The 21,850-nt window shown below is 38.1% G+C and overlaps 1 protein-coding gene across 1 annotated transcript in view; it reads left to right on the top strand.

Moving 5' to 3' along the window:
* LOC124170126 (corticotropin-releasing factor-binding protein) overlaps window positions 1-21,850 on the top strand; it is a 103,358-nt gene that overhangs the window by 44,492 nt on the left and 37,016 nt on the right. Inside the window, exon 2 of the mRNA XM_046548821.1 lies at window positions 13,905-13,974. Coding sequence (XP_046404777.1) covers window positions 13,905-13,974 — 70 coding nt within the window. The remainder of the gene's footprint in view (window positions 1-13,904; window positions 13,975-21,850) is intronic.

The raw sequence follows: 21,850 nt of genomic DNA, 5'->3' as shown, positions 1-21,850 counted from the left end.
TTAGAGACTTGTGCTCTCTCTCTCTCCTTCGCTACAGACACCCCCGTCTGCGTCATGACAACGGCGAAGCGATGAAGGCACCCTCCGCTGGCCGAAATCCTCGGCTTCCTCATTACGACCGCTTCTCCCATTTCCCATTCCTCGCAGCAGAGAAACCACGGCCGCGCAGCTGAGATCCCATAAAACCCTCCGAGCAGTTAGTTCCCTCCGTTCGTTCGGAGGCTCATTTATCCCACTTCGCCCACGGATAATAACGGGGATCGATCGAAGGCCCGGTGTCACTTGGACCGCAGGATCGGCGTCTAAAGCACTCCCAGAAGGCCAGCCAACACGAGGGGGCGACCGCAGCCCAAGGCTCAAAACGAAGTGTGTGCGAGTGAGACAAACTTTCGCTCGTACCCCAAAAGCGATTCAAAGGCGTCCGAAAGCGACCGGCCTCTGTTTGCCTCCAACCCCTCCCTATGACAACCCTACTACTCTACCCCACACCCCACCCCCTATCGGCCACTTCTCTCGCCCTTTCCGGTTTTATTGCGTCCCACAACCCCGTGATAACCCACCCTCAACGTCTTTCGCCTCCCACTCGTTTGTTCTTTCACTTCCACGTTACCTTTTATACCAGTCGATTTTTCATGCGACCACAAATCTTTTGCTTATTAGGGAAGCGGCTCGAAGGGGACTCATAGGTATGCCATAAATTCATAATTATATTTTCGTACTATTCCACTACACTTTATTATTTGTAAAACATGTTTCACCGCTGAGAGACATCATCAGGTCCATCCACATTACAGAACTTGTACATTACTTGTTTGTTTTTTGTTACATTATTGAGTGAACTTAGTTACCACGTGAATTCTGACTTTGTTAAACAAACATACAGTATGCCTTAAGATGACTTACATCTTTATTTGAACCTTTACTTCCAATATAAAACAAAAATCTTTCGATGGTGAATATTTCGAAATACTCAATAAGAGATTCATAAGTTGAACTTAAGGCATTCGCACCCCGGTATTTTGAGCCAATTGTAATAATCGCCCATATGAGAAAACTTTCCTTCCTTGACAAATAGTTCTCTAAAATGAATTGAAAATATATCTAGTGAAATTCTGAATAAGAAGTTATTTTGCGCTCAAAATTCAATTTGAAGGTTTTAAACATTCATTTAATTTGCTTAGAAACTGAAGACGTGTACGCTTAGTTTGGTGAGGTAGCTTCCATGTGAACCCATCGTGACGGGTAGATGTTTGGAAGCCTAAAGAGAACAAAATTACAATTAAACTTCGTTTTTATAGAATCAAAGTTAGTTCAGGAGCTTAAATAGCGTGTCTGTAGCATTCAAACGGGAAACTTGGAATTTGAGCTGAACAGCGTCAGTGCATACTATGGAGAGAGATGAAGTAATAGAGAAAATTTCCTTCCGCTTTCGCCACATAAGAATTCGTTTTTTTTACGACGCAATATAATAAGACGGAAATTCTGGCTACACTGCACTCAACTCAACAAAACAAAGTTTATCTTGTAGAAAAATAGTAGCCACTATATTATCCATCTTTCTGAGACCCTAATGAAATCGAATGACGCAAACATAGATGGTATTCAATTGTCATAATAGAAGAAATTTAATGGATAATTCTCCCTTGAACAAGAAATTATTAAGCTTCCTTCAGCAAAAGCGTATTATTTCATTGCAAATAAACATAACCAAAATAAATATCGATAGAATGCTTATTTTAAAAATCGTTACAAGCGAATGTATAGTTATTCAAAAAGCTGTTTTTATTGCAAGAAAACAATTTTATGGGTTTATCGGTCTGTTCAGCATTTCCATGCTATCAATTTTCCCTCCCCTCGTCTTCTTATTGCCGGAGGACAATATGCTTTACCAGGGAGAGCGGAAAAAATTTGAAGTACACAGAAATCCATTTATTAGAGTAAAGCAGGAAAGTGAATTTTTAATAAATAATAAAACCATTTTGGACCAGATGAATGTCATTGACAACTTATTAAGCACTTTTCCGATATCACACCGCTATAAAAATCACATAAAGCTCCCAGCCTCAATTTCCATTCGAATTTCATATTTACACGAAATTATGTCAATGTGGTGTCCTAAATGGGTAGCTTTAATTATCTGAACTCCCCACAAGCATAATTGTCCTATGTTATCATTTGACATTTTAGCGCTTAGAATACCAGTCAAGAAGTTTAAATCCGGAAGTTGTTCCGTACTTTAAGACGCTTAAGGTGAGTGGGATGAATTCGGTGTGTGAGTTATGTCGATGCAAATTCCCACTGGGACCTCCAAGTATGTACGAACTTCCTGCTGTTGGGCACAGCGGGGAGCGACCGCCGAGTGCAGCATTTGGGCGAGGTCTTCCCTCTTCCTCTGGCGGCGGTCCTAACGATCCTCGGATAACATGCTGCCCGAACTGCGACCAAGAAGAGAGGGCCATGATTAACAGTCCTTAGTCCTCCCTCTCTGTCTCCCGCCCATATGGGGATTATCTTAGTTCACCGACAGCAGAACGCGCATTTAAGATTCCACCAGTTGCAAAACATTAATAAATTTTACATCCAAAGGCGATTACCTATTTGGTCGGGAATCGGTTGAGTCTACGGATAGCTAAGTCAGATATTCAAACCTAACGTCATATGGTTTTTGTTTGGAGGTCACACAAACTCCTGCATCGTGATTCATCAGCTATGCAGAGTTATGCTAAAAACTACACGAATATAATACCGCAGAAGTTAATATAAATGCCTAGAATATACTTAGCTAGTTTTAGGAAGCTAACTCATCATATAGTATCATGAAATATAATATACTTAAACCTCCATTTTTCCCTCCTGCTATTTTCTCTGCTCTACAATAAAAAATGTACGGTTTTGTCATTGCTTCCTGCAAAGAGTTACCAAAATTTGAGTCATTATTGCAGTGGACCGGGTTGATAAATATGAAAATTCCCACAGTATTGTAAAAAAAATTATTCCCATATCGAATAGAATCCACTTTAGCGTCGGAGATCCTGTGGTTTTCACAATTTGCCGGTGAAATTCATGCAATCAATTAATGCATATCTTTGAAAGGAAACAAAAAGCTCTTTTGCCACAAGAAAAATCGTTTTTATGAATACCATATCCTTATTAAAAACGACAACAAGCGATTCATATTTCTTCATGGATTATTAAGCAATTTTTTAATGACTTTTTCTGCGCTCTCCAATTTGGAGTTGTTAATGACGCTACTCAAAGAACGGTTTAAATTTTACTATTTTATAACATTTATGATCGGTTGACGATACGACGCTAGGGAAAGTAGCAGCTGATTTCTAATCCATTGGTGATATAGCGGAAATTTCTCCAAAATAACTTGTACAAAAAAGGAAAGACCAATAGTAACAAAAAGAAATAAAAGATCAAAAACAGATTACATGCTCAGGGAATCCATTGAAGCTCATTCCTTACGCATACGCATACGAGGCTCTATTCTTGATATTATTATGCCTTAAAAAGTTTCGCGAAAGGAGTGAAGAGAATATTTTCGCCAGCACATCAAATATTCGATTGATTGAGTTCGACGTGAAGAGATCAAGCTTCACGCGTCCCTTGGTGAAAGGATACTCCTGCCCGAATATGAAGAATACTCGACGATGAATTCCCGTCGTCGAAGAGGTGTGACGACCAACTTCACACCGAGTCGCTTCGTCAATTATGTTGTACCGACAATAATTCCTCCCCTCACAGCCATTGAAATATTTAACTTTGTTCTCAAATAAAAATTCTCGCTTTCCAAGTCCCGTCGCTCTGTAACAACAAACGATGTTAGAGAAGGTTACACGGAGCGCAACTTCGTCGGCCTCGGGCTACAATCTTGCCTTGTCAGCGAAGGGAACTCTTGACGGAGGAGGAAGGGCGGGAGGGTGGGGTATGAGGAGGAAGGTGAAAGGGCAGGGGAGAGACGGATGGAGAACGCACTGAGAAGATCCAGACTCGATGATGCGCAATATACGACGAGAGGAAGGCTCAGCCCCCAACGCTTAAGCCGCCGCCTTTACGATATTCTCGCGATGGATAAAGAGGATGAATGCCAATCCCAGCCACTACTAGCGCAAAATGTTTCTTTAAAGTAGCTGTAACTATTTCCTCTGCTCATAGATTTATGTGAAAATGTTCAACTATTCCCAGGGAAACGTATGGATTAAAAAATTAATAAGCAATCCCAAATGTTTCCCTTTTAGCTACTCAAAGCTCGATGTTCACATAGTCTTCAATCAAATGAGAAATCTAATGTAAAGTTTGAAAAAAATTGAGTACCTACAGATATAAATACGCAAGTTGATTCACGAATGCAATGGTATTTCTATGATTGTTGGACACCGACGATCATCGATTAACACTCAATAAAAAAGGGCTCACTTGAAGATGATTTAAGCAAAAATATGTCGTCTTTCAATGTGCATTAATTAGGTACATGATTCGCGTTTGAAAGCACCAATAGGATTAACTGAATACTTTGCAACAATTTATAGATTACATATCCGTGTTGCTATTTATTAATTGTAGTCACCCAAGGTTAAAGAGAAGCTATTCATTCCAAAAGTAAATATCAAATTGCGCTGTCATTACTGCTACTACATTTGATTTTTTTCACAGCTTTAAGGCCTGAGTATATTCCAATGTTGTTTATTTCGAGTTAGCACACACTTTCAGAAATAATAATATTGATTTTTCAATTATCTATCAAGTCCATCCCTGAAAATATTCTTTTAACTCAAAATCTATATATTATAAAGTCCCCTAACGACCACTCACTCATTCATTCACTCACTCATACAAATGTTTGGGGTGAACGAGATGAGATACAACAAAAAGTCTTATGAAGACTCCCTCCAAAATTGTCTGAAACCCCAGGAACAATTATGAAAACAATAAATTTCCAATTATTTATCTGTCTATTCATATAAAATTGAGTATGGGGATTAGTTCAAAAAATGGCCACCAAATTCCAATGGCGGCGCGGCAGTCATGCAATCAAACAATCATAGCAACATATTTGTTTATGCAAACAAGAGGAGCTAAACTGAGAAAGAAGATAAAGGATTTAAAAGGAAAAACTGATAGCGATAAGGTAGGAAATTAAGAAAGTAATTTTTGAAATGTCTATTTCTTTACGCCTTCTTTCCACATGAACAAACATTTGTTTACATCAAAGCGTATTCAAATGAAAAGCGGAGAAATGTAAGGTAGGAAATTACTTATTGTTTTTGGTATACTACATCGAAAGTGTGGTTTTTATTAATTTCATAGTCAACAAATGCACATAATGCCATTTTAAAAAGATGATTCTTGATGTTGACTGTAGTTCGTGTCTTGTCGGCGATATACGATAGTAGTAGAAAGACTTTTAAACAAGACTTCCATAAAATGTAGGTAGGTAAAAATGATTTTATTTTCATTTTTAGTGATGGCGATAACTTTTTATTTTTGTTTACGTTCTTTTTTCCGTTAATGTCCTTTTTGATGCGCAATGTTATCCGTGTGCTGGTGCATCAAAGGCAGTGAATAATACAAAATGGAGGATAAATGCCATTAAAGGTATTTCTTATCCAATTGTTTGTCTTGCGAAAATCACGTTTCCTTGAGTGACTAAGTTATTCAGCTGTGAAAATTATCGAAATCTTGACATTCACAATGTCTTGTACACCAAAGGCTGTGATCCGTTACTCACCAGATTTATTGCGCATTGCGTTGGATATTAAAGCTGAGATATTTGTGTATCCCGATTCATTAAGACTTTAAATAGAGGTATATCTGAAGTGAAATCATTCGCGATCAGGATTAATCATATTTCGATAAAATTCGTCATACTAGCCCCAATTCATGCTAAGGCGCATTTTTTCTAGATAGTGATATTCAGTCCCTACGTAATTCGCTTACGAAGGGGAACAGCTGTTACATCTTATTCGTATATCAAGAATTTGGTTGAGTTTTGTGGAAAATAATTAATAAACGTGTTTTTCATTGTAATACGTAAAGTCGTTATGTTATGATATTACGTATGCATTGGGTGTTACAGTGGAACGTGGTCTCAACGTTTTTTGTATTTGAATTGAATAAGTTAGAGAAACTCGTATAAATTTATTTCACTTTTTTAGCCCCTCAGAAAAACGTTTCTCTTTACAAATATTTACATTCATATTGTAGCCTACGTACCATGCGCTCGTTTTACGTGAAAGTGGAAATACTGCTTATACCTAAGATAGCAAGCTTAAAAGTAAACGATCCTTAAGTAACAAGTAGCATATAAAAAGTGTAAGGCTTCACACAGTGAGCATAACAGGCCGCAGGCCTTTTTCGGGGGGGCCTAGGGGGGCAGAGCCCCCCCAGCGAGCAAAGCGAGTATACTTATATGAGCAACTCTCTTGTCGGGCCAAAAATAATTTGCATTTCATATTACATTATCATCAGGTAGTATAATGTATTGAAGGATAACTATGATAACTCTGCCTCCTGCATCCCTGTAATATCTATTACACTTTCATTCCCATACCCCTTTCAGAGCCAATTTCCTCAAACAATCTCTTCTTAATACACGGTGCAGCCAGTTTTGTTTCCTCGCTTTGATTACCTTCATCAGTACGCAATCTTCCCCCATTATGATCAATTCCTCTTCAAGTATCACTCTGTCTCTTTTAGTTAATACTCAACATTCCTCTACACACCTTCAACTATATAACACCACGCTACACTATAACTACTCCTACATGACCATAATTTTCCTTCCTAAATTCATGATTGTTTCCTTCTAAATAGTTTTATTAAATAAGTATTTTATTAAACGTTATTTTATATATTTGTTTCATATAATTATATCACTTATTACATAGAATTGAAAAAAAGTATTCCCTTCCGAGGGTGTTCGATAAAAGCACCAAATTATCTACCCATAACTGCGGTAAAAGTATTTTTTTATTAACCACAGTTGAGAATTGGTTAGACTAGTATCGCTACAACTAATTCCAAAAATTTAAATTCTACATTTAGTAAAGAAAAAGAGCCTTCGTTAAGTTTTTAAAATAGGAAGATAACAGAACTGGGTTCTGGATTAGGGTTCTGGGTTCAGAGCAGGATGTTCGCCAGCCGAATACACTCCCTTCTAATAGCAGTAATTACCTATGGTATCATTTACTGCGAATAGTGTAATTTCTTCGTAAAAAATGTCCTTGATTGCCCCATTTTTTAATTCTTCGCCGACCGATCCCTCAAATCCGCCTTGCGATAATGAAGTTACACGGAATGATCACTAAGAGAGCAGAAATCGTAAAATCTAAACGGTTATGCAAAAAAAATCGCCAAAATTTATTTTACCCAATCATGTTTCGAAGACTAATTCTTAATGAAGATTTGAAGGTGATCAAGTGTAAACCTTATTTAAAAACTTGTATTAATTGTGATAAAAAATATGTAAAGAGTAATGGCGAATCACACTCATCACAGCCGGGTACGGACTTGAATATTTTTTCTCTCTTCCCTTGTTTGATCGATAATTTTATACGCCAATGGAGAGTGAATGATGAGAATTTATGAGATCATCTTCCCTTCGCTTGAATGGGAATTAATTGAAGTTTAACACCACAGTAAGGATATTAACGCCACTAATAGTTTGAAATCGGCCAAAGGGGTTGTAAGCTTTTGACTACACCCATTGAAGCTCGTTTCGGGAAATGACATTTTGCACGCTAGCTTGCTCCCACATTAAAAATTTCTGTTGGATTAGCAGGGACGAAACTGCGATGTCTCCCTACCTAATCACAGCAAATTTCGACAATCCAAGCCATCGATTTCAACTGCATATCAACTTTGAGGCCGGATGATTGAACAAGGAAATTCCATTTTAACATGAATAGGCGAGAAAATCAAATGAGAGCCTTCAACGATGGTCATATTAGTTAATAGCCACATTGAATTAATTTTAATCTCTCAAATGAAATATTTTATAAGAATAACCACCCAACTCCAAAACCACAATTTAACAAAACAAGAAAATAAGTGACAGAAATGAAAATGTGTAATAAATATAAGCAATGCTAGAATTGCCAAATAGTCATTTGCAAATTTCCGTCGTCAAAGGGAAAGTTTTACAATTACTCTTTTGACCATTGATCGTGTAAAACCTTTCTTCCTACTAAAAAATAGTCACTTAAAACCTATTGTCTTGCTAATTTGTTGATGTAAGAACATTTAAGATTTAAATTTTACCTTAGTGAGTTTTTTTGAAAATGAAAGCCACTTTACTAGAATAAAACTCAAGAGCACAGTAAAATATCTCATCCTAATACCTCACGAATAACTGGATGACATTTACAGGAACATCAGATACTCTAATTTATATTTTTATCAAATTAAACCACAGATAACCATACTACTATTTGAAGGCAAATATTTTAGTAACTTGACATGATGAAAATCGTTTGGAGAGGAGAATCTCCTCAGCCTCTGGTAGTAAAAATGATAGAAAGAAAAACTCAAAAACTTTTAATGCATTTATATTCATACTAACGCTATCCATAAATCGAATTTAACTAAAGAACGGAAAATAATAAATGTCAAACCCTTACCAAAAATACGGAAACACTTCTCAACCCTGAAAGAAGAACTTGTAAAAGCTTTCGCATGAGTAAAGTGGGAGCAGTATGATAACATATCCGCGCAAAAAAATTATTTATAATGAAGAAATAATTTAATTTGAAATGTCTTAATATTTTTAAGCGTGGCATTTGGACATATGAATTAAAATTTTAAAAAAATAATTGAATATGTATTCATTTGTTACTATTAGCATATTGATATTTAATGTTTACTTCACTTTTTAAAATACGCCCGCTTATATCCACTCCATTGCAGGCAGTTGCTCATCTTGACATAAATCTGTTGCATTCAGGTTAGAGCGGATAGTATGTCATGTTTATAGTTCGGTGGTGTGAGTGCATTCCCAAAGGCAAACTAGAGTATAAAATTTCAAGAGGAGCGATTCCTCTCCGCCCTAATTAAGAGGCACAATCAAGGGGGCGCTCGTTAAATGCACTCCAGACGGACGTCCTCCTCTCCCAATCATCGATAAACCTATTGGAGAAATTAAAAGCGCAGAGGTATAGCGTTCAATATAGGCCAGAAACGTATCCCTTTTCCAGATATCGCCTTTTCCTCGTGAAAATCAAAAACCTTCATTAATGATACTTCGAGGAAAAACACGAAAGATGTGGACTTTTTAAAATCTAATTACAACAATTTATTTTACAATAACATGTGACCAAAATTACAAGTGTTAGAAAAATGTCAAATACCTACAGAGTACATAAAATAGAATTATAATGCAATAAATTGATAAAATTAAATAAAAAAGACACCATAAATAGGGAGTCAGTCCTGGTGAGTAGTCTACGCTTAAGACTTCCAAACGAATCACAGAAGATATCGTTACCTCGATTATTCACTATAAAGGCTCTTTTCAATACTATTATCTAGTGAAGTGAAGGAAAATAATCACTAGTAACACATCTACAAAGATTGAGTGCATATTCGGTAGTTTCTTATGACGTGGTACATAAAAGGCAATAAAATGCTTCAAATAGTTATTTAGGAATTATTTAGGCTTACCTATGATCCTTCGAATATGTCTGCGCTGAAATCGGTCAGCTGGACAGCTGACCGAGTTCAGCGCAGACACTTGGATCTCCAGCGCATCTCCAGAATTTTAAACAATGAGAGAAACTGTAAAAGGTCATAGGGAGGGAACAAAACGGAATGTGGTACTTGGACTTCGACTGGGAGGAACATGGTCCTATTAAAGTCATGAATGTCAAAGACTGCATGGGTTCTTCATCGATGAGCATAAGAAAGGGATTTCTGCTTAGAGAAAAAATCTGATTCCTCTAAAAAAATTCAAGCCCAACCCCACATTTCTATAGTGACAAAAAACATATGCAATGAATGGTTAAAAATCTCTATTATGGCCAGGCGCAGTTAAAATTTAGCAAAGAATTTATTTTCTAAGGTAGTTGTGCTTTATTTGTGATTTTTATGACCATCATTAGAGTAATGGGGAGTGATAAGTATGAGTATTTGTATTTTCTTTGAACGTCGAAGCGCAAAAAAATGTTATTTTCCGCAGATTGGTAGATACCGATAGCTAATGTCAAATATGGACTTTCTCGTTAGGAAAATGAAGCGTTGAAGCCGTACCAATCAAATCTCTGATGAGCTAATTTGCTGATTTCCAAGTAACCTTGGCGAAAATCAGAGTTTTTGAAGAGGCGAAACGTTTACCGTCGTACCCATCGGACCGATTGGAGAGCGGCCGAGCACCGCATCACAGGAAACTGTCCCTCGACTCCATGAGATTCCTCATGCAAACATTCCCTCGGGCATAAGGCAGCAAAAAACTCTTCGTCGCCGGGGGATCGCTCTAAATAATTACCTCCTCCTACAGCCCTCCCCACAAAAAAACTCAAATAACGCGTCACAACTCCGTCCAAATACGAGAACACGACACGTGATATAACCAATAAAGTGGAACTAATTCATTTCCGCGCCAATTGATCTCTCAAGGTCACCACATTGAACAACCTGAAAAACGAAGTAATGAATCCTAGCAAAACATATAGAGTCCACATAAAATTAAAATTTCCAATAGATATGGATGGGAATTGCTCTGCGACGGCTGAAATAGCGAGATCGAGATAAAGCGTTCGTTCCAAGGAGAAGTGAAAACTCGATATCCAATTCAGAACTTTCGCAAGGATTCCAGCCATTGATTTCCTTGCTGTGAGTTCGTTGTATAACTGATATCGGTGATACATACAATTTCTCCAAGTGCAGAACACATACGTATATGGGTCTTGGTTGTAGAAAGCGGGTTTAATATTTTCTGGGTGAACTTTAATGGCAAACTCTTCCTTGGATTTTCACCAAGTTAGTAGGCCCGCGTTGATGGAAGGATATTAATTTTTTAATCGAGTCATCAGTTTTCGGTTCCTCCGATTAATAGTCTTGTTATTTCTATAAAAAATAATAACTGCCATGGAAATTTTAATATTTTTATAAAAGTTGTTAAGGATAGAGCGCGATATGCCTAGAAAAAACTAAAAGCAAAGTAGCAATAATTTTCTTTCATAAAAATTAATAGGGAAAAATGAAAAGATACTCTCTTTAGACAGAATAAATGTTACTTAAACGCTGTTGCTTAACACACTAACACCAACAATCTTACTAAGCCTAACTTACTAACAATAATTATCTTAGTAAAACTCTAAGATTCATTCAATTTTCATACTACATATACATTGTTTATGTATGCGTTCATAAAAATATGTGAAGGGCGATGTTGATTTTTTGCATTGCTGTCAATGAAAAAAAAATAATCCAAAAAAGAGGATGCCCTAGGAACAGCCAAAGATGCAAATATTGACTAAGAAGCACTGTTTAAATTTCCATTTATGCTAGCTTACTGCTCTCAAGTTAGCAAAGTTTTCGTCTTGAAGGCAGAATCAATGCGTCCATCCGCCATCCTTGCTCATTCAAGAATCACAAATAACTCAATATGGATTCTCCGCTCCTAGTTTGGTTACATGATGCGTCTTCATATAGCTACGACTGCAAGTAAGCCCAAGCGCCGGATCAAACAGTTGAGTGCTGACGATGGTCAATTTACAATTAGATTAAAACTGGTATAGCACGCGGACACACAGCAATGCATTTCGGTCATCGCCATCAATGATCAACAATCCTAATATTAGTTTGACGCAGCTCTCCACTCAAACTTACTTTTTTTCCTCTTTCACATCCTTCTTTACCTGATCCATATATTTCGTTCGAGAACTTTCATTTCCGTTCTGCGATCCACTTCTCCCTCGAAGACTGTTTCATTAGGCAATCATTTCTCAAGATATGGCCGATTAGGTTGTTCCGTCTTCTTATGAAGGTTTTCATGGGCCTTGTCTTCTCTTTTATTCTTTTCAGGAATTCCTCATTATTCATCCCGTTGGCCCATTTGATCCTCATCATTCATTTGTAGCACCACATTTCATAAAGGCCTGGTTACACGGTGCATTAACCCGTACGGGTTAATGTATGAATGCGTGTCTGTTTGCATGTCTGAATTCATGGACGTTTGCGTGAACGAGGAGCATGAATGAGCGGTTACACGGTACATGCGTTCGCACAAGTTTTCACACATTTTCTCGTAACGCGAGGCGTTTAGTTTTTGTTTATTCCCTTTACAGTGCGCAAAATTTAAATGTGAAAACAGTATCATTAGGTAGGAAGCAGACGATACCTACTAGAAAATAATTCCCTTTTCGTTGTTTCCTGTAGGACCAGGAAATTTCACATACTGGTAATGTATTTGCGCTGCCGTGTAAACAGTGGTTTTCATTGTAGTTGCCGAAGTTGTTTCATTTCGTGCCAGTAATATTTATTTATATTTAATATTTATCGTTAACGCTCGCTTAATGCTATATCTCAATAGTACTCTATTTATTTCAAACCGTTATCAAAGTTATTACTTAGGCTGAAAATTTGTAGACGCATCTTGTTTTTAAGCCGTGTTTACTAGACATTTTTCTGTCATCTGTTTCACTGAGTGTAGATGATGTATGAGAGTAGATATTTTTAATACTTTGTTCTACTTTTGTCCGGGACGGTTATAAAGTTAAGAAGATATTTGCTGTTGATGGGAAAGATGTTGGTTTAGAGGTCTTGTCGATTTATGAACTTGCGTAATGTGAGTCGTATTTTTGTGGTGGGCCAGCGCATTCCCACCTCGGACGTATAAAAGGTAGAATTATCGTTAAGTCGTATGATATTAATTATGTTTAAATGTGTTCTATAAGTCGTATGATAGCCGTTGTATTTCACAAATGTCGTGTTGAAAACTCTGTGACAACCTCATCGATTGTTTTGTTCCGGCATAATACAACCAATAAGATACCATAGGCATAAACTTGGTATGTCCGGCATACATACAGGGATAATCTATGCGAATATTAGTGTAGATGCAAATGGTGTTTGTGGTAGGATTCAAGCACTTACGATACAGTACAAATGAACAAATACGCGTAAAGAGTTACTGAATAGCCAAGACGGCCGTGGAATAGCCCTGCAGATTACAACTAAATGTGTCGTTTCCCACCAGGTGGCTCTGTTATCAACTTGTGCGAATGCATGAACGAAATTAGAACAGGTTCTATTTTCCGTTCACGCGTTCATGCATTTGTACATTTTGGGGTGGTTACACGGTGAATTTTTCCGTTCATTCTCGCGTTCATACATTTAGACATTAACCCGTACGGGTTAATGCACCGTGTAACCAGGCCTTAAGCCTCTAACCTTGTTTACGGATCAAAATGTAACTTTCTCTCCCCTTTTATGAATCGCAAAATAGCCTTTTTTTGTTCAAAACGCTAATGAGGTGTTTTTTCAAAAAATTGAGATAGATCGTATATTTTTCTGGCGAATGATATTTGTTAGTGGTTATCGGGTTTGGCAATGAGTAAGGCTGTTGAAAGCTGGCGATGAGAGATTGAGCCGTGAGCCGTCGAATCGTTTGCCTTCAACAGCCTTCGCCGGTACCTAGCCGAGAATAATTTATTTTTTATGTCACGAAATGCCATCGCAATTGCCTAGAACCATGGTCGCCTTATGGCCATTTTTTCAGACAGTTTTCCCTCAGTTTCACCCATCACTAACACTAAGAACTGAGCTACTCGAAGTACCTACTTGGATCATTCACTTTGGTGTGAGGAAAGGCATGGATTAAAAATATTTTAAACTTATTTACACCATCGAGGAATAATGTCATGATCTGTTTGCTAACTCCACTTCCTATTTTCTTTCCTCAGTCCCTGAAAATGCCAAGGAGCAGTATGACGAGTTTGAGGTCCAAGAGATCTTCGGAGCACGTCATATCAGGTAAGAGCATTATTAGCGTTCAATAAACTAATGTTTGCATAAATATTTTTCAAAATCTAAATTATATAAAGTTAATACGCTGGAAAATTGTGAGTTAATACAGATTTTACAGTTTTTTCAGATAAGAATTTAAATTAAAGTTAATGACCTTTAAATATCTCATGCAGTTGCCAGTCACCTATAAGCACCAAAGCCATAAGCTATATGTTTCAGCACCATTCCTTCTCAAGTTGATTAGTAACATCTGAGTACGAATTGACTCTCGCGCAGAAGCTGTTGCTTCTTATCCTGGTCATATAAACTTTTGGAAAACCTTCGCATGTGGACGAAAAAGGATTTAATTAGGGATGACTTGGCATCCGTGCATGGACGGCGAGACCTAAAATAAAAATGCGATAATAGCATGTACAAATTCATAGGCAAAATTCCTTACTTGAATCCCACCAAAAACTTACAGCGAGAGAGTTAAAGAACTCTGTCCCATCAACGGCCAGTCACATATAAGTCTTTACCGATGCATCTGACTGCTTTTGGTTTCATTTTCCGATAAAGATAGCAATCACCTTCAATTACCAACCTGTTCTTCATGTTCGATTCAAGACGTATATGTACTACATTTTACACGTAGACTTCGCCTATCGCAGAATTATTTAAGAAAAATCGATTTGGGGGGGGGGGGCGGATAATAGGAAAATTAAAAAAGACCATACATGGTATACTTATAGATATACTTCAAAAAATTTAGAATTACTCTTGAGATTAACTAGAGTGAGAATAATATTCCCATGATTCAAGAAAATGCGCTCTATTTGGTGATAAAAAGTCGCAGGGCTTACAGCCGTTCCAATATATTAAAGTCTAATTGAATACCCCATAATTTTTAACGTCTACATCGTATACTTCAACTGAAATACTCACATCAGAGAGACATGAAATACTATATTTTTATTACGCAGTTTACAGCTTAAAATTAATAAACAGTTCCAGAACCGAGATAAACTTTTGTAAGTCTAGGTTTGACTTAAACGAATGACGCAGTCACAAGTGACAGAAAACCTTGATCGGGAAACCTAGTGAATATCTTGAAAATTTATTTGCGTAATGCCAGCAAGGTGGGAGCGATTCTTAATTGTTTGGAATGGAGATGAATTGTATAGCTCCATAATTTTCTAGAAAATAAATATCTGGTTTTGACATGTAGATGAGGTCTGGGCAAATCCAAATAACTGATTCAATTTGAATTCAATGATTCAACAATTGAATTCAAATTGAGGGAGTTATTAAATTTTACTCAAAAAATACGGAGATAGCTTAGCATTTTGCTCGATTAATAAATTAATGTCCTCAATATTTAAACGCATTTTTCTCCTTTCCGTGCTTACCTAGAACGAAATGAGTGAGGAGCAGGCATATACTCCAACGATAATGAAAGCGAAATTCACGCCTTAGTTACGGGTCTTGCACACTCTATCGATCGCCTGGCATACTAATGCTGCTCTCATTGCATCAAACGTCCGCCACACCATCCCAATTCATAGGACGCCTGATTGGACGTTGAGCTGAGAAAGGGGGGCGGCGAAATGCAGACTGATTGTGAGCGACGAAAGGGGGAAGGAGGGTACGAGTTTCCGTCTCATTTGAGTCGCGATTTATCCATCCGAGCTAAGGGGACATGTCCCCTCCGACATTCGAGCATTTAACGGGTGTCGTCGCCCTCAGCCCACGATCCCCGTCTCCTCCTCCCTCCTCCTAACCCCTCTTCTCCACATCGGACAACTCTCTTCCCCATCATAAACATCCGCTCTACCTCCGCGCACGCCAATTCCACGGGTTTTGTGTGACACAGCCACCAAGGGCCCGAGCGTCGGTAGGCGCGGCGAAGAGTTTACCCCGCAGGGTGGCCCACTAGGAAAGGGGAGTGGATGAGACAGCTCCTCGTGGACTTGATTCCTTAAGACAGCTGTTTTGTCGGTCGATGGTTGCGGCGCGAATTTCATCGAAGAAGGTCCGAAGGTGGACGGCGAGGAACGCAAACAACACAACAAAAAATGAGGCGAGGCGAGGAACGCAAACAACAGAACACACAATGAGGGAGGTGGCAGTTAGATCGGCGAGGGAGATTCCACGAATCGGAATGCAAACAATGGCAACGCAATCGTGATCCTTCGGCATGCTAACGCTCCCAAATATATAAGCGGATTATTCAAATGGCACTACGATCAACAAATATCAAAATGGTTAGCTATCTGTTTTTAGCAGGTTTAAGTATTTTCTTGAAAATTATAGCTCATCTTGAAAAGCTCAACTTTAGAGTCTAAAAGAAGAGCATATAAATTTTAACGCCTGTTTAGTATACTTTAATTGATATAGCTTACCTTTAGAATGTGAAAATTATAAAATTGTTGTCCTTCATGTCCAAATTAATGATTCATCCAGTTATGTCGCTTCAAAAATGTATATTTTTTTAGGGTAATAGCCTAAGGGCAATTACAAAATGCCATTCATAGATACGTTACGGGAGGCTATGTCTGAGGCAGGAAATGTTGCATGGTATCTTACTGCTGTGAATCTGGAATCTCACGAAGATATCATTTTCTAGTATGGGAGATGCTTTCCCGATATTCTATGTGTCGGAAATATTCTCAAGTAAATCAATCTGGCATTCTTGACAGATTAATCACTGATTCAATTTGAATGAGTTATTAAATTTTAAATTCAAATTGAATGAGTTTTTAAATTTTACTCTAAAAATACGGAGATAGGTTAGCATTTTACTCGATTAATAAATTGATGCCCATCAAGTCTATTCAAATTGAGTCTGAAATTAAACCTCAATATTTAAACGCATTTTTCTCCTTTCCGGGCTTACTTTAAACGTAATGAGTAAGGAGCAGACATACACTCCAGCGAGCTTTTGTTTCCATAATTGGTAAAAAAAAAAGTCGTCTAAATAGTCATCTTCAGTAAGCTTTTGAAACTGTTTGTTAAAGCTAACTCTGCTTTTTATAAATTCACATGTCTTTTGAACATACGTCCAAAGAACCGAAGATTATGACCGTATAAAGTTATTTCTCCTCTCTGAAGCCAGTGTATTTTGCTAGATATTTTTATTAGGCTTAAAGAGGCTCTCTTGTAGGTATTAAAATCTTAATTAACATCTCATCACCATAAATCCGAATACCTGAAAAGATTTTACTTTCCAGTGCGACACATTTTTTTTTAAATCTTCATGCTCGTCTTCCTCTTATCAACGCCTTCAAACTCCTTAAAAAATTCATCTCTGTCCATATTTTCCGGAACTCACCTCCCTTTAACAGCCATATCGAGCGCTCGCTCGTTCTCCTTCCCCTTCGTAAGCTTTTCCCTCCAACCCCTTATGTCACACGGCTGTGGTTCATTCTCATCTTTATAACTACGAGTCCAGGTTTATGCATCATAAAATACGAAGTGTATTTTGAGCTCCAAGCAGTTCTTTCTTTTATATTCTCTCCCAAGGCCTCTGTCACTTCCCAATATTTTTGATACTACAACCGATATACCACATTGCAAATACGAGTCCAGTAAACAAATATTGTACATGTAATTATTGGATTTATTACAACAGGGTGGTTTCCTATTATTTTTTATTGCCTAAATTTAAAGATTATTACGCCCGGAGTACGTATTTCACGTTTTTAGATTTTTAAATGACGATATCTTTTTTTTCGCGATTAAATGAAAAGTGAAAATTTTCAAGCGCGCAAAAACGCGACAGCTAAGTATGAATGCTGGGAAAACTCCGTGTGACGTCTGGCTGTTGCTGTGTGAGACCACCTGGGTGCAATGCAATGAACGCCGCTACGATGCAGGCTGCTTAACGCCGAGCGTGGCGGTAGCTTAGAGTACCCAGCTAGCAGGTAGCGCTTGGCTTAAATAAGGATTATTGATACCCTATCAAACGAAGGAAACTTTCCGACCGTAGGCAATTTTAATAGGTGATTATTAAGAAATGTTTCCCTGAGTTCTGTGCCTCATGCGTGCATTGGTAATCTCAGGCGATGTAAAACTCCTATCTACTCGTATAGAATCTAGGTCCCTGTGACGTCACGTGGAGTGGCATCGCATGGTCGCCAATCTGGCCTTTTTCAAATAAGGTTAAAATTGACCATTAACATTCGTCTAAACTGGGTATCCTAAAACCAAATAATTTGTATATTATGAATGCACTAATGGTGGGTAATGAATCGCAATCAATGCATTTCGTTTTCTTTGATGAAGGAAACTACCCTATTATAAGCATAACGTAGCGTCTCCGACCGCTCAAGTAGGGATAAGAAATATTTCATAAGCCCAGAAGCATTTATAACAGCCAGCGTCAATTTTTTTTCAATTCGATTCTTAAGAGGGAACCCACCATTAACAAGCGTGTTGTATTCAAATGATAGCTTTACTCTTGTTATATAGGTATCATAACCTAAGGTTATCCTGGGGGCATTACGGTACTTCACAAGATTTCATAACTCCCGGGCTTATTTAAGTCTCTATTTCATTATCTCTGATATCCTGACTCCTGCAACATGATCCTTTTCCCAATAAAATAGTGCACCAATTAATACCTGTTTCTCATTTAAGAGTCAACTGATTGACACCTGCGAGTAAAATATTTCCCACAAAATCACATGTGCGAGTACGAAAGTTTTTAGGGTTGACTCTCGACTCCAACCTTGGTGCGTTGATGTCTGACTTTTATCATCTCCGTCGTATACAGCCCAAGCATCAGCTCTAACCAGTCGTTGCGATTTCCATGGTTTCCATTTCCTCCCTTTATCAGGTGATATTATATCGTATACCGCGTCTCCATTTGCATTCTGACTTCCCAATGGTTGCGAACTGTCTCCACTGATTGCCGGTCCAACACACTGTGCACCAGCTCCTTTGACTTCGCGGTCATACGACGAAAGAAAATGGTAGGGTGAGTCAGCTGTTTGCGACCTTCTGAGTTCTTTTGGTCGCTGGAGTATATTGAAACCCGCCTCACCAACTTGTGCTTGCTCGCGCTCACTAATTTTTCCACAGTTTACATTAAGTTGGAGATAGAGTCCCAGTTCAATCGATGATCATCGGGTCGTTTGTGGAAAATTCATGAGGGACGACCTCACGTTATGTCAATGCTAATCCCAAGCAGTCCCTATTGAGACAGCAAAGGTAGTAAGCTATAGATTTTCTTTGATGGTATTCGCGAGAGGTCCATTTCTGGCAGGCTGAATGGTATATCTTTCGTGGGTATATTTTGCCAGCCGGAAATAAACACTTTTATAAGGAAAAAAGGATTTTCAAAGGGATGACTCTCTGTTGCTGAGCAGTTTTCGTGCCAAATAGCCGATTAAAAATTAAAGTTGGTAAGATGGACCCAGTGGTATGGGAAAAAACAATAACATATAGCTTTTTATTTATAATAACATGGCATCTAAGATTAGAGATTTATGACTTTATAATTATCTGGCTTGGATTAGAGATTTGCTAGCTAAACATTTAATTTATACCAGATATTAATCTAATTCTCCATAAAAAAAATGGAAATTATTTAAAATTTACGTTTGTTTGATAAACGTGAATGAAAATTCCCTGTCGTTGATCCATAGTTTACAGAGCTGAAATAAGTCGGTTGAAATTGTCCAACTAAGTATGAATTAAAAGATGTAATAACCTGAGATATTACAAATGAATTAATATAACATGGAATTATACACACCTGCGAATAGAAGCCTGCCTTTAAAATTGATTGCGATAAATCTCATTGGTGATATGCGAGTCTTAAGAGCTAAGAAAGGCCAAACATGAAATATTCATATCATATTTTTAACAGACCAAATTATAGCTGAAAGTTCAACTTATTTTTATTTCTTCATTTAATTTTTTAGGTTAACATAAAAAGGAAAAAATAAATAAAGCAATGTTTGCGAGCTAATATCTCCAAAAATGTTTAAAAAACAATATTCTTGTTACATGACTTTCTTAGATGGGCCAAAAATACCAACGTTACACATGACCTTCAAGTGACTACGAGGATTACTCGTGCGGAAAATTCAGGAAAGCGAGCCTTCATTAAATCAGGCTTATTCCCAAACTGCGAGGAACGCCAGTAATTTTTTTTCCATTCCAAAGCCATTGTTTCTTCGACATCGACAAATCATCCAATCGATCATCTCAATATCGCAGCTTTTTTTGGAACAAGTGCAGGTGACTTCACGGGATCTAAAAATTTTTTCATCACCTTTCCCAATGACTCCGCGAAATTCCTCGAAATCCAATTCCCGCAGATTCTCACTCAATCAACGTTTCCGCCCGATGGAGCAAAATAGAAACTGATTGAGTGCCACTGAAATTAGGCGGAGGAGTGAAGAAGAGTAGTGGGAGGAAGGGGTGGGGGTTGGACCAGGAGGAACGCAACGCGAGCGGGATAGGAATGTGTGGGATTTCGGGAAAATTGAACGCCCGACTGAGTGTCAAGGAGGTAGGTGTGTATGTGACCATGCGTGCAAGAGTTTTCGGGCGGCGACGATGGAGAGGCATCAAGTGGTGCGGTTTATTGACGCGCGCAAGAGCTACAGATGCGCTCCGCCACCCTCTCTAAAAGCCTTGCGAATGGGATCCCCGCGAATGTCGACCCGTATACGTTCTCCGGCATTCGGAGCGTCCGAATCGACGAAACGTGAACTGAATCGACGAGTATGCATTCTTTCCATCGACCCTGATTTTCTTCCGAGAGCAATTGCAATCGAAATTGGAATTCCCTTATCCTACAGTGCATGACCCGCGCGAATTATGGTTGTTTATAAAACTGATTTGATTCCATGAGATCGTCCACCTTTCTATATCCACAAAGGTGTTAATTAACCCTTAGAGTGCCAGGAGCGCTATCGCGCTCCTCACGCAATGACACTCTTAGATGCTGATTGTTAACTAATCATACAGCTGTCCAGAGCCGGCCTTAGGGCGGGGCGACCGGGCCGACTGCCCCGGGCCCCGCGCTTTGGGGGGCCCCGCGTTCGTGAAAAAAATTAAAATATACGATAGTTCGAAAACGCATTTTCAACTATTACTGTATTGTTAAGTCCGTGCTAGACAAAAAATAATATTATGAAAAAGGAATAATAATGCAGTAATTTAAAGTAAAAAGCGCGCTTTATATGTTTATTTTACGTTATAATTTTATTAATTAATTATAATTATAAATTTAATTTGCATTGTAATATTTTGCACTCAACTGCGTGATGGTATCATAACGGCGTAATTACGAAGTCTGAATTTGGGAGGGGAACACATACTTAGCCAGAGAGTGGTAGGGATTCAAAATGCTCGAGTTTGTAGATGGGGTATAGAGTTTAATATTTTAAGTGAAGGGCCCCGCACTGAAGGTTCGCCCCTAGCCCCGCACCTGCTAGCGCCGTCACTGCAGCTGTCAATATTTATTTTATTTTAACATTAACTATTCTCTTTAATTATAAAAATTAACTCATATTACCAAAAATTCGTCAAACAATATAATAAAAAGGTGAAACCCCATATAATAAAGATTTCCTACAGTTTTTTGTACGTATACCTTGACTTGTTTTTGAGACCTAATTTTTTTCTCTAACCCACTGCAAAATCAGCAAAAATGCCTCGGCACTTTTGGCATAGTACAAAGAAAATCGGTTGGTACTCAAAGGAAGAATGAAGTATCCGCGTGAATTTTCCATGTGTAACAAAGGAACATAAAGTTTATAGCAATCGAAATCACGATTCCTTGATCCTATGGCTCAGGAACCGCGTACATCCTCGTTTATAAAACTGATTCGTTTTACCCAATATGTGACTAGATCGTAGACCTCCACGAAGGTACATTTAATGAAGT

Source organism: Ischnura elegans, chromosome 1 (genome assembly GCF_921293095.1).
Source record: "Ischnura elegans chromosome 1, ioIscEleg1.1, whole genome shotgun sequence".
NCBI classification, from domain to species: domain Eukaryota; kingdom Metazoa; phylum Arthropoda; class Insecta; order Odonata; family Coenagrionidae; genus Ischnura; species Ischnura elegans.
This window is presented reverse-complemented; position numbering and strand designations above follow the sequence as displayed.